Source organism: Cetorhinus maximus, chromosome 13 (genome assembly GCF_964194155.1).
Source record: "Cetorhinus maximus chromosome 13, sCetMax3.hap1.1, whole genome shotgun sequence".
NCBI classification, from domain to species: Eukaryota; Metazoa; Chordata; class Chondrichthyes; order Lamniformes; family Cetorhinidae; genus Cetorhinus; species Cetorhinus maximus.
The window spans coordinates 63,563,191-63,577,417 of record NC_135891.1 but is presented as its reverse complement, the minus strand read 5'-3'; the positions used below and the strand labels follow the sequence as shown (position 1 = coordinate 63,577,417).

Sequence of the window (14,227 nt, the reverse complement as noted above, 5' to 3'; positions counted from 1 at the left end):
TTCTAGATGGTAGCGGTCGTGGGTTTGGAAGGTACTGTCTAAGGAGGCTTGGTGAGTGCCTGCAGTGCATCTTGTAGATGGTACACACTGCTGCCACTGTTCATTGGTGGTGGAGGGATTAAATGTTTATGGAGGGGTGCATATCAGGAGGGGTGCGTATCAAGCGGGCTGCTTTGTCCTGATGGTGTCAAACTTCTTCATTGTTGTTGAAACTGCACTCATCCAGGCAAGTGGAGAGTATTTCATCACACTTTTGACTTGTGCCTTGTAGACAGTGGATAGGCTTTAGGGAGTCAGGTGGTGAGTTACTCGCCGCAGGATTCCTAGTCTCTTACCTGCTCTTGTAGGCACAGTATTTACGTGGCTAGTCCAGTTCAGTTTCTGGTCAATGGTAACCCCCAGGATGTTGATAGTGGGGGATTCAGCAATTTCACTAGTCTTATTATGCCTGCCTGGAGTCTGTTACTATCCTCCTCACTGAGTATATTTCCAAGTTTTGTGTTATCTGCAAACTTGAAATTATGCCCTAAATGCTCAAGTTCTGGTTATTAATATATATCAACATATATTGGTTCTGCTATCCAGGTTCAGAGAGGAGGAACCTCTTATTACGACTAATTATCGACCAACGCAGGGTATATTCACAGTCTGCAAATGTGAGTGTAGGTGTGTTTCAGCACAGAGCATCTTTTTTGCAGCCTGACATAACTGACAACCCTTTAGGCAGTCCTTTGATTCCAAAGAAACATCATGTAGGGGAATTTCAATTGGGGAAATCCATTGACGCTAATCATGGTACTAGACACAGAATACAAAAATAATAGTACATTAACAACTGAGACAAAGGAAAAGTACCAGAGGGAATAAAGTGCCAAAAATAAATAGAGGAAATGGTCAAAATAAATGTACATTAACGTTACTATTCACGTTATTATTCCTTTCCATGGTCCCCCTATACTATTGCCATCTTGGAATCCTGGATACCCCATTACCTGAATGTGATTAATGAGTCATGTCTATAAAAATGGCAGGAAATGGTGTACATTCCAACAAATGACTATTCAAATGAAGCATCCATCTGTTTGAGGTGCAGCTGTGTCAAGAAACCAAGGGAGTGGTGAAGGTAGGTTAAGATAGCCATCTATAATCCCCAGAACTGCCCCTTCCCCCCTACCCCCACAAAAATTTGGATGGCCAGCCCCGGAAAAACCAAGATTGAATGCTGATGGCTAGGCAGATTATAACTGAACCCAATTTGTTTAATTCCCAACCTTAGTGCATACACTTTTCCCACAGGGATCACTAAATCATTAAGAGCAGGGACATTGCTAAACTTTTGTCTTAGCCCAGAAGTGCTGAGGTCAATTATATGGGCCCGTTTTAAGAATGACTGCAATATGTATTTATACAATGCTTTTAAAGTAGAGAAATGTCCCATGGATGATGTGAAAAGAAAAAGGACGGATGCTGAACCCAAGAAGGAAGCAGTAGGAGGGTTGACGAAGCCCACCTCTGTGACAAAGCTTTTCAAGAAAGGTCCTATAGGAGGAGCTAGAACTCTGAGATGTTTAGAAGGAAATTGAGGGTTTGAAACTTAGACTATAGTGGGGTTGAGAAGGAAGGGGTGGTGTGCACAAAAGCTGAAGTTGAGGCTATGGTAGCATGTTATTGGGCTAGTAATCCAGAGACCTGGGCTAATGCACGGGAGACATGGGTTCAAATCCTACCATGCCAGCTCAGAATTTAAATTGAATTAATTAAGTAAAATCTAGAACAAAAGACTAGTGTCAGTAATGGTGACCATAAAGCTACCAGATTGCCATACAAACCTATCCGGTTCACTAATGCTCATTAGGGAAGGAAACCTGCTGTCCTTATCCAATGTGGCCTTCACATGACGCCAGACGCAGAGCAATATGGTTGACTCTTAACTGCCTTTGCAATGGCCTAGCAAGCCAGGAAGTTGTATCAGGCTACTGCATAAAACTGTAATAATAAAACCGATGGACCACCCAGCATTGACCTAGGTACCAGACAAGACAAAGTGGAGACAACTTAGTGGACCCTACAGAGTCTTCCTAATACCTTCTGTGGGCTTGTGCCAAAATTGGGAGAGCTGTCTCACAGCCTAGTCAAGAACAACCTGACACATTTATGGGGAGATGGTAGCATAGTGGTAATGTCACTGGACTAGAAACCTACACTAATGCTCTGGGGACATCATATCCCATCACAGAAACTGGTGAAATTTGAATTCTAACAATAAACTTGGAATATAAAGCTAGTCTCAGTAATGGTGTCATGAAACTATCACCAATTGTTGTAAAAACCCATCTGGTGCACTATTGTCTTCTAGGGAAGGAAATCAGCCGTCCTTACCTGGTCAGGTTGACATATGACCGCAGACCCACTGCAATGTGGTTAACTCTTAACTCTCCTCTGAAATGGCCTAGCAAGTCACTCAGGGGCAATTAGGGATGGGCAACAAATGCTGACCTTGACAGCAATGCCCACAGAAAAAAAGATAGTCATACTCATAAATGCAAACCTTTCAGCCAATGTCTGAGACAACTCTATCACCATCCCTAGGTACATCCTGTCCCAAAGGCAGGACAGACCCACCAGAACTGGTGGCACTGCGGTATAGAGTCAAGAGGAGTGGTCCTGGGAATCCTCAACATTGACTTCTGACCCCATGAAGTCACAGCATCAGGTTAGCCGTGGACAAGAAAACCAGCTACAGCCCTCCCTCAGCTGATGAAACTGTACCCCTCCATGTTGAACATCATTTGGAAGATGCACTGAGGGTAGAAAGGGCACAGAATGTACTCTAGGAAGGGGATTTCAACACCCAAAACTAAGAATGGCACATGTCCCGACAAATATAGCTGTCAGACTGGGCTTACAGCAGGTGGTGACAAAACCGACGAGGAAAAAACTTGCTTGACCTCATCCTCACCAATCTACCTGTATGATCTTCATCCTGCAGACACCATCATGCTGTGAGCCAAATGGGATAGATTCAGAACGGATCTAGCAATTCAAAACTGGGCATCCATGAGGTGCTGTGGGCCATCAGCAGCAAAATTATATTTCACCACAATCTATGGCCTCGTGGCCTCTCATAATCCTTATTCTAACATTACCATCGAACCAGGGATTCAACCAGGGTAGTATTCACAGCCCAGCCATCTTCAGCTGTTTCATGAGTGACCTTTCCTCCATCATAAGCTCAGAAGTGGGGATGTTTGCTCATTGTATAGTATTCAGTTCCATTTATAACTCCTCAATTGATGAAGCAGTCCATACACACATGCAGCAAGACCTGGACAATATTTAAGTTTGGGCTGATAAGTGGCAGGTAACATTTGTGCCACATGTGCCAGGCAATGACCATCTCCAACAAGAAAGAATCTAACCATCTTCCCATGACTTTTAACAAAAATTACCATCGCTGAATCCCACACCATTAACATCCTAAGGGGTTACCATTGACTAGAAACTTAACTAGAATGGCTACATAAATACAGTGGCTACAAGAGCAGATCAGAGGCTGGGAATTTTGCAGCAAGTAACTCGCCTCTTGACTCCCCAAAGCCTGTCCACCATCTATGAGGCATTAGTCAGGCGTGTAATGTAATACCATTCACCTGCCCAGATGAGTCAAGCTCCAACAACAGTCAAGAAGCTTGACAAAGCAGCCCGCTTCATTGATAACTCTTCCACCAGCTTAAACATTCACTCCCTCCTGGCAGACTGGCGGCAGTACGTAACATTTTAAGGATGTACTACAGCAACTTGCAAAGGCTCCTTCAACAGCATCTTCCAAACCCATGACCTTTACCACCTAGAAGGTCAAGTGCATGGGAATACAACCACCTGCAAGTTCTCCTCCAAGTCATTCACTATCCTGACTTATATTATCCTTCCTCCTTCGTTGTCCCTGCCCAACAGCAGACTACTGTGAGAAATAAGGAAGGGGAGGAGAATTTTTTAAAAATCATAACAAGAAAAGGAAAGGAAGGTCTTGAGATGGAGGAATAATTAAATAAGGTTCATCCTATTCACTCCATTGGGAATTTGGACAGAAAAAAACTCTTTATAACTAATTAGGAATATGAGATTTTGGGGTTGGAAGGTCAACATGTATTGTTAGTGAAGTAATGGGAAAAGGATATTATGAATATTATATCCAAGACCTATACCTTTCAGTATTAGTAAAGAATATTTATCTTGTCAGATTTGTATATTACTTCTGTAAATTTGTTGAATTATAGCGTTGACAAGCACCATTCAAATTTTGAGTGCATTGAGGTGTGGTGCAAGTCAAAAACTGCAGGCGAGGTTCTAGATTACCAGTAAGCAGTTCCACATGTACCCTATCAGGGAAGATTTGTAAGGATATATTTTCCTTGCCCTGGGTGCAAGGAAAGGAAGAGATTTGTAGTGTCAGGTCTCAGCCTGACACAATGCCTAAGATTTCCTTGGACTTCCCTGTGACATGAAATTTGAATTTCAATGATGTGGGTGTTGTTGTTCTAGCTCCTCCCCTCATTTTCTCGAGGATTGTCGGGTACCTTGGCAAGGGCATCCGAAACATCTCAGTGTTATAAACATGGCATTTCACCCTCAGGATTGGACAGTCTGGAAGGCTTGAATATAGACCAACGAGGAGGCAGATAAGTCAGTAAAATTTAATTGCTATTCCTAATCCACTCCATCCCCTTCCAATGCAATCTTCTGGTTGCTGCTTTTCAGTGGCTCTCCAAGTGGCTTGGAGCATAGCCTCTAGGTGTGCTCATATTTCCTCTTCAAATTTTAGTCACAAGAATGTGTTCGGGCTGATTTTAAAAAATGTCTTGAAATCTCTGACCTTACTAACTTGTAACACGTGTTGAACTTTCCAAAAGAAAGTTGATAATTAGTATCAGTTTTTGGATTCCTTTGTTCAACCTATTTTGATTTTGACCAGTAAGCCTGCCATTTAGGTCCAAATATTTAAATTCAGAGACGCATTGGTGAATATTGTCACGCATTACTTATTATTGACACTCATTTTGGTTTTACATTGTGGCTAGTCTTTATGTAGGTAATTCTTGAACATTAATATAACTTCTTTGTTTAAACAGGTTTGCAACTCAGTCTTTCTTGCAGATCTTAAATCCTTGTCCGACCATTTCCTTGATAACGTTCCTCTGATATTTAAAAACAAGTGACATTATGGCATTTTTTTTAAAAATAAGGTAAATAAATATTTGGTTATGAATGAGTTTGTAGATTGTAGCCATAAATAAATACTCAGGAATAATGTGGTCTGGCCCTGTGAACGTGGATAAGTCCCCTGCAGAATGGGTCTGCTGGTTCCATAATGTGAATTATAATATTTGACTGAAATCTTGGAATTGTTATATCACTTACCTTTGGCAGGGTCAGCAAAAGTTTCACAGGTTTGATGGTCTTCACAGTTGTGCTTGTGGTTAGTTACTTCCAGAAGGAGGTCAAATAAATTAGGGAAAGTCCAATTTATATATGGCTTGTGGGGGAAATGAGCTTGAGTGGAATGGCTTTTTGTGTTATAGTTTGAGTTAACACATTGCACAGGATTAGTTTAGAATACATTTTTGCTTTCCTCTGTTTGTAATCAATAATATTCTTTCCAGTGATGCACAAGAGGACTCTGTACCTAGAAATGCACATTTGTGTTGGTAACAGGACACTTGAAAACTAAGTAAATAACTGACTTGAAAGCTTAGTTTGTTATATAAGTTAAAATACAATTCTGTCATTCATTTCAGTGGTCCAGTTAACTGTAACATAGTGAAAAAGAGTTTAAAGTCTATACAAAATAACAGTGCAGAATTGTAATTATTCACACTGTTATACCTTTAAGGTCTATTAATTGTCCACGGTGAGTATTTGCTAGGTGTCAAAAGCTAAAAATGTAGGCTGTACAAGTTCCAACTTTAACATTAAGGAAAGGATACAGAGCCACTGGAGAAACTGCATAAAAATAAATACTGACAAGGATGATACCAGAGCCAAGAGGGTATGATTATCAGGAAAGACTAAACAGGCTGGGGCTAATCTGAAAAGACACTGAATTCTCATTTGCATCCTAATAAATATCTTGTATGCCTCCTGTATTAATTGCAGCAATTTATTTTCAGAAATCTTTTCCCCCCAAAATATATTTTTAAAATTCCTACATATACAGGTTTTCTCATCGTTTCTGTTCACTGTTTCAGTTTAGAGTATGGGCAAGTATTTTACAACATTACAACTGTGTTAATAAGGTGAATGTATGTGCTTTCCTCTGACTTGAGCTGTATTCCATTTGTCTACAGTGCCTCAGATAATACATTTGGAGTTCCAACAGATGAAACAAAGCAAAAATTTATATCATTCTCAATTAATATTGATGAATTTATAACTTATGTTGGGTTGAAATGGTGTGATTTTTATCAACTGTTGGAATGGTAACCTTATTGGTATTAGACAGCTGATTGACATGTCAGAAAAAAATAAATAAAAATGGAAAGCTCTCGACCAGATGCCAGCATACATTCTAATGCAAACTTCAATAATTCAGTCTGATTGGGTAATTGGATGCTTGGGAAATTTTGTTGACCAAAATCAATTTTTTCAACATTTTGAAGCACTTTTTAGTTATGTTTTATAGTATCTTTAATTCACTTTCCAAAAGTTGATCATAGCATTTCTTTCAAGATATCCTAGTAAAAATCTCTGGTCTTACTAACTTATGTCAAAGCTGAATTTCCCAGAAATGGTATCTGTGATCAACTGCTTTGGGGTGTTGTTTGATAGTACTTTTAACAGGAAACAACTTATCTAATCAAACCCTTTGGAGGGAATGATATTACTTTGTCCTTTAATAAAAAATATTTCTCTTACAATGTTTAAATCTGTATCACTATTAATGTGAATATTCTACCTGAAAGTTAATAATTCAAACAGAATTCCCTGACTAAAGCAATTTTTGATGTGCATCCTATTTCAAATAAGTGTTGCATTCATTTTTCTATTGAAGATGAATAATTATCCAGTGTGACTCTGAGTGAGGTCATGCTTCGATACTCAAGTTCCCACCCTTGCACTCGAGTCCAACATTGATGGTGGGAGATTCATTTTTCTTTTAGCTTATGTCATTTGCAAATGTAAAGTTAGTGTGTCATGTCATATACACATTCTATCACATAGCTAATGTGTATTATATACAGCAGTTCGATAAATAATATTGAAGAAGGTGTTTTTATAGCCTTGAATACTGCTGCTGATTGATTAATACTAAGAGTCCACAAATACTATTCTGGCAAGAAATCTATTCAGCTTTTAGTATTTGATACAATGAAGAGGAAAGAGAAGTTAGTGATTGATCAGAAATAATAACAATAACTTATATGGTAATGAAACATCCCAACACGTTTCACATGAGCATTATGAAACTAACTATGACACCAATCCACATAAAGAGATATTAGGTCAGATGACCAAAAGCTTGGTCAACGAGGTAGGCTTTAAGGAGCATCTTAAAGGAGGCAAGTGAGGTGTAAAGGTGTAAGGGGGGGGGGTTTCCAGAGTTTTGGGCCTAGGTAGCTAAATGCATGGCCACCAATGTCGAGCAATTAAAATTGGGGAGGCACAAGAGGCCAAGATTAGAAGAGCTCAATTATCTTGGAGGGTTGTGGGGCTGGTGGAGACAGCAGAGATAGGGAGGGGCAAGATCATGGAGGGATTTGAAAACAAGGATGAGAATTTAAAAATCAAGACGTTGCTTGACTGGGAGCGTGTGTACGTCAGTGAGCACAGGGGGACTTGGTGTAGTTAAGACACGGGCAGCAGAGTTTTGGATGACCTCAGATTATTGAAGGTAGAATGTGGGAGACCAGCCAGGAGTGTGGTTGAAAAGTCTAGTTTAGAGGTAACAAAGCATGAAAGAGGGTTTCAGCAGCAGATGGGCTGAGACTGGGCAAAGTCAGTTGATGTTATAAATACAAGATCAGAAGCTCATCTCAGGATCAAAAGTGACACCAAGTTTGCAAACAGACTGGCGTAATTTCAAACAGTTGCCAGGGAGAGAGATGAAGATGATAGCTAGGGAACAAAGTTTGGGACGGGGATGGAAAACAATGGCTTCAATCTTCCAAATAGTTAATGGAAGAAATTTCTGCTCATTAGGTATTGGATGCCAAATAAGCAGTCTGATAATTTAGCAACAGTGCAGTCGTCGAGCGAGATGGTGATGAGGTAGAGCTGGGTGTCAGCAGCCTTATTTGTGAAAGCTAATACTGTGCCTTCAGATGATGTCATTGAGGATCAGCATGTAGATGAAAAATAGGAAGAGTCCAAGGATAGATCCTTGGGGAACACCAGAGGTAATGGTGCAAGATCAGGAAGAGAAGATATTGCAAGTGATTCTCTGGTTACAATTAGATAGATAAGGATGGAACCAGGTGAGGGCAATCCCACCCAGCTGGACAACAGTAGAGAGGCATTAAAGGAGGATGGTGTGGTTAACTGTGTCAAAAGCTGCAGACTGTTCAAGAAAGACAGGGAGGGAACTTTACTGTCACACAGGATGTCATTTGTGACTTTGGTGAGAACTGTTTCAGTCCTGTAGCAGGGCTGTCAACCCGAGGTTTTCAATGGATTATGAGTGAAGGCACTCTGCTGAGCTAGGAATAAAAGGTTGCATCTTGCTGGAGTGGGGCATCTTGTAGTTCACGCCCTTAGTGAGATTTTTTTCCAGCAACATAATTTATATACAGTAATTTGTGCCATAACTTGCTGGACGTGCTGATAATGGCATTGTGAGGGCATCTAGGATCTTAGTGAATGACAGGCCCAACAGTATCTCAACCAATGAGATTCAAAAATTGAGTAAGAGGAACGACTGGGAAAGAGAGTCATATCAAGTAAAGAAATAGAAATAGAGAGGGGGAAAACATTGGACCCAGATAGAAGAGACAAAGTAAAAGTAAATGAATTTAAAAATAGGAAAATGTTAAAATCTCTAAAAACAATATGCTGTAAGAATGAGACTCTAGTTTAAATTGTTCCTTTTCTGGACTGGAGAGATTGATTAGCTTCGTATGAACAATAATCACATTTTTAAGAGGATACCTTGCGCTGTTAATTAGTAGTAATCAGTTAGACCACAGTGTAATGGTTGCGTGCATAAGCTGTAAAATTTTGTAGAGATTCTCCCAATCTTTAACTACATATATATCAAATATATATATATTATTCTGTGTGAGTATAATGGGTAATACAGTCATTATGGCACAGAAGGAGGCATTAATGTAAAAATCTCACCCTTAGCCCCAGTTATTTTAAAGAAGTTTTGAGATGCTGCTTGTGCAAGGCAAACAGCAGAGTGATGCAAATTGACCAGCAAACTCTGGAGATGCGCAACTCAGAATATCTTGACATCCCCTGAACTTGTTGGCCAATTTATGGATTAATTATTGCATGCATTGCTAACATGTGCTATTTTTCCAGGAATATTTGGCCCAACATGTGGATTCATTCCTAGTTTATATTGACTTAGCTGATCTCAGTCAAGAGAGTATTTGGGGTTCAACAATTGACCTCTAGGGATGGTTAAAGTAAACCAGGATTCCTACAGTATTCAATGATCTGGGTGAGGAGAGACTTAGACTCAGTCATGATACTCAGCATGTTTCAATAGTTTTTCAAGGTTTGGAAATAAAGACTGGCTACATGGAGAGGTGCCAATGGACTTTGGAAATATACCTCAGTACAAGTCAGCATCTGCATGATAGTAGGGGACATAATTTTTTTTTGTGAAAAAAACAATTAATTATTATCCTGTTGTTCTTGTGCAGATTCAGAAAAAGATTTTTATATGATCAATGTATTAAATATGCTAGCATATTTATGGGATGCACCACTTTGAGTTTGACTGGTGGCTCAGTAGACCATAGAGTCTGGATCTGAGCTACGTAGGAAGGTCCCAGGTTCAAACCTGAATGTATGCTAACTTAACTGATTTATTTGTGCTCTATAGTGTTAGACTGGTGGCGGTGGGGAATCAGTGAAAGGTCCTATACTTCACAACATTTCAGTGCTGATTTCCTTGTCTAAACAGACACACAGGAATGACCACTTCATTGAGATACTGGAGGCCTGTAGATGCTCCTGGAACCATACTCCAGCCAGCAAATTTAAGGGATAATTGCATATCACTACAACCGTTGCATGCAGAAACTGTATTATGAGATTTGTTACTTTACAAGTCCTTAAACTAATTGGACATTACCTCACTGCATCCCTAGCTTGAGAAGGCAAAGAAAAAAACATTAACTTTAGTTATAAGTAGGTCCTGCTGCAGTTTCAAACATTCCAATATGCCTCCAACTCTCAATGCTCACATGTTAGTAGTCCCAAGTTGAGGGGTGGAATTTTCTTCCTAGAAAAATGGCCAACAACCTCCAGTACAATATTATTTTCACCATCATAATGACTGCTGGTATGATTCTTTCACATCAATAATGCCATCTTGGGAAAGAACAACTCTCTGAACAAATCCATCATCATATTTAAAATTTTCTATATGGTATTGCTTTAAATAAAATGTTGGCTAACCTTATTTCCCCCTAGCTTGTTCTCAGTTGGACCTTCCTAAAACTGAAATGGGCACACAATGTCAGTTTATGATTTTTTTTATGTACAAATAACAAAATGTACTATGAACCTTTGCAGAAAACAAATTGTGCAAATAAATTGAATAAAACTACTGGTTTTCAAACTATGTGTGGGGAGGAACCTTTATGGCTATTAACACAAGAACTGTATTTTGAAAATTAGTACACAGTGAAAGGAACGCTACTAAAAGTCAAACATGAAAATGTGACTGAAATTATGCTAGCAAGTTTTCAAATACAGAAAAATATAGCATAGTTTACAGGTATGCTTGAAGTAGTACTCTTGCAAACCTCAGCATGGAAATGAGTTAAAACAGAATTTCTCTTGCCTAGAACATAGGAACGTATGAATGGTGGAGCAGGAGTAGGCCTTTTGGCCCCTTGAGCCTGCTCCACCATTCTATAAGATCATGGCTAATGTAATTGTGGCCTCAACTCTGCTTTCTTGCCTACCACTGATACCTTTCGACTCCCCTGCTAGTCAAGGAGCTATCTAACTCAGCCTTAAAATATTCTGGGGAAGAGAGTTCCACAGGCTCACGACCTGCAGAGAAAAAAAATTCTCCTCACCTCTGTCTTAAATGGGAGACCCCTTATTTTTAAACCATGACCCCTTGTTCTAGTCTCTCCCACAAGGGGAAACATCCTTTCAGCGTCCACCCTGTCAATTCCCCTCAGGATCTTATATGTTTCAATAAGATCATCTCTCATTGTTCTAAACTCTAATGGATACAGGTTCAGCCTGTCCAACCTTTCCTCATAAGATAACCGCTTCATCCCAGGAATCAGTGGAGTGAAGCTTCTCTGAACTACTTCTAATGCAATTATTTCATTTCTCAAATTAGGAGACCAAAACTGTACATAGTACTCCAGATGTGGTCTCACCAATGCCCTATACAACTGTAGCAAAACATTCCTACTTTTGTTGCAAGGGGAATGGAAAATAAATGACAATACTATTTGCCTTCCTAATTATGTGCTGTACCTGCATGCTAACTTTTTGTGATTCATGTACTAGGACACTCAGATCCCTCTGTACCTCAGTTTTGCAATTTTGATCCATTTAAATATACTACTTTTCTATTCTTCTGCAAAAGTGGACAACTTCACATTTTCCCACATTATACTCCATCTGCCAAATTTGTGCCCACTCACTTAACCTATCTATATCCCTTTTGCAGACTCCTTGTGTCCTCTTCACAATTTACTTTCCTACTTATCTTTGTGTCATCAGCAAATTTAGCAACCATGTATTCGGTCCCTTCATCCAAGTCATTGATGGAGATTTTAAATAGTTGAGGCCCCAGCACTGATCCCTGTGACACTCCACATGTTATATCTTACTAACCTGAAAATGACAGACTTATACTTACTGTTTCCTGTTGGCTAACCAATCCTTTATCTATGCCAATATGTTACCACCTACACCATGGGTTGTCTTATTTTGTGTTGTAATTTTTGATGTGGCACCTTGTCAAGTGGTTTCTAGAAATCTAAGCACATCATATCTACAGGTTCCTCTTTAACCATGAGGCTTGTTACTTCTGCAAATAAATAAATTAATCAAACATGATTTCCCTTTCACAAAACCATGTTGACTATACCTGATTATGTTGAGATGTTCTAAGTGCCCTGCTATAGCCTCCTTCATAACAGATTCTAGTATTTTCCCTATTACAGTTTTAAGCTAACTGGCCTGTCGTTTCCTGCTTTGTCTTGTTTCTCTCCTTTCTTGAATAGAGGAGTTACATTTACTATTTTCCAATCTGATTGGACCTTCCCAGAATCTAAGAAATTAAATCTAAATAAGTTATTTTTTGGTGGAATGCAAAGTCGAGTGAAAGTATGCTAAACGTGTTATCCTGAAGGGCAAAATTCAATGCATTTGGTTTTCCCTAATTGTATATATTGTCTGTGTTGGTGCCCTTGTCTGAATTTTTTAAAAGAGGGCGCCTTGGCATGTAGTGCAGTGACGCTGTGTTATCATGTGAGAGTGGAGGTACCCATGGTACAGTTTGCTGTTTGCCCCACCCGTTTCTGTGTCTGTCTCTCTGTTTCTTTCCGCCTCTCTACATATGCAGCAGCAGCCAGAGCTGCTCCCTGTAAAAATATAAATATTATATATAGAAATATTCAACAACAAAAAAAAACTTTACATACCTGGGGACAAGGAGAGGAGACGCCTTTTTTAATATATATCCAGAAGACTTGGGGCTCGTGTTTACTACAAACCAGGCTGCCAGCAAAGGGGGAGGATTTACACCCGGGAAAGAGCATATTCACCCGGGGAGAAAAAAGGAAGAAAACCACCGGTGGTGTGAGAAATAAAAGCAGAAGCTTCATACAGTGGGAAGACAACCCGAAAGAAAATCTAGTTTACCCTGGGGAGGGGAAAAGCATATCTTATTCTGTGGGGAGGGAAAGGAGAGAGAAAAAAAAACCCTAATCCACTCGGGGGAGAAAAATAAGAAGAATTCAGCGAGAAAATTTACATCGTGGCAAATTAAGAGAGGAGGACATCAGCCGGAGGAAAAGGGAGCGAGGAATTAACAGCGAGAAGAGTAAAGCCGCCGCCTTACCTCCATTTCTTACCTTCGCAATATTGTTTCTGGAGAAAAAGGAGGAAGAAGCACCGACAAAAAAAAATCCAGAGCGACTAAAGGACAGAAAAGAAGGAGCCAAGAGGATATTTTACATTTGAGAGGATCTCCGGGCCCAGCCCCAGGCCGGGGAGCAGGAACAGTGCAGCCGGGGCCTCTCCCCAGCCTATGCCCATCTCTCACCGACACAGGAAGCCCCGCTCTCCCCAGCCGAGCCCACCCTGTGCCCGGGAGCCCCACCTCAGCCAGTCTTCTCCCTAAAAAAAAAGCGAGAGCGGCGGCCGCCTGCAGGCGGGGAGTCGCCAGTGAAGCGGTCGGGCGGGCGGACAGGCCGGGTGGTGGGGGGGCCCTTCATCCTGACTGGATTTCGGGGAGGCGGAGGCCGAGTGGAATTATTCATTAATTTACATAGAATCCGGGCTGGGTTCCCCGTTCCCCCCCTTCTCCATCTTTATTATTTGGGCGGTGAGAAGGGGAAGGGGGGGGAAGGCTGGGCCGGGGGTCCGGGGCCTCTCGCTTGCTCTCGGTGGCTTTGAAGAGAGGGGGGCCGGGCGGGCGCGCTCTCGACGCGGTTGGTCCGGGGCCTGGCGGCTGAGGGAGGGGGGAGCCCGGCACTCGCTCTCCCTCCCCCTTCTCCCTCTCTCCGGTTCCCTTGTGTGTTGTCCCCGGCTCTGAAGGGTGGCTGTGCAGCGGGGGCCCGGCGGTTGCTGCTGGCCGCTCATCTCTCGGATGACCATGGGGTGTTTGGGGAACAGCAAGACCGAGGATCAGAGGAACGAGGAGAAAGCGCAGCGCGAAGCCAACAAGAAAATCGAGAAGCAGCTGCAGAAGGACAAGCAGATCTACCGGGCTACACACCGGCTCCTGCTGCTGGGTATGTGCCGGGCTTTTTGGGGGGGTGGTGGAGAGGGACAGCTGGAACCCCCCAGGGGGGTAGGCTGG

The 14,227-nt window shown here is 41.3% G+C and overlaps 1 protein-coding gene across 2 annotated transcripts in view; it reads left to right on the top strand.

Moving 5' to 3' along the window:
- Positions 1–14,227, top strand: part of gnas (GNAS complex locus) — a 357,713-nt gene that overhangs the window by 103,249 nt on the left and 240,237 nt on the right. The window contains exon 1 of one of the 2 annotated variants that reach the window (XM_078555458.1): positions 12,151–14,159. The exons of the other annotated variant lie outside the window; for it this stretch is intronic. Coding sequence (XP_078411584.1) covers positions 14,015–14,159 — 145 coding nt within the window. The 5' untranslated portion in view covers positions 12,151–14,014. Of the gene's footprint in view, positions 1–12,150; positions 14,160–14,227 lie in introns of those variants that run through there. 2 annotated transcript variants of the gene reach the window in all.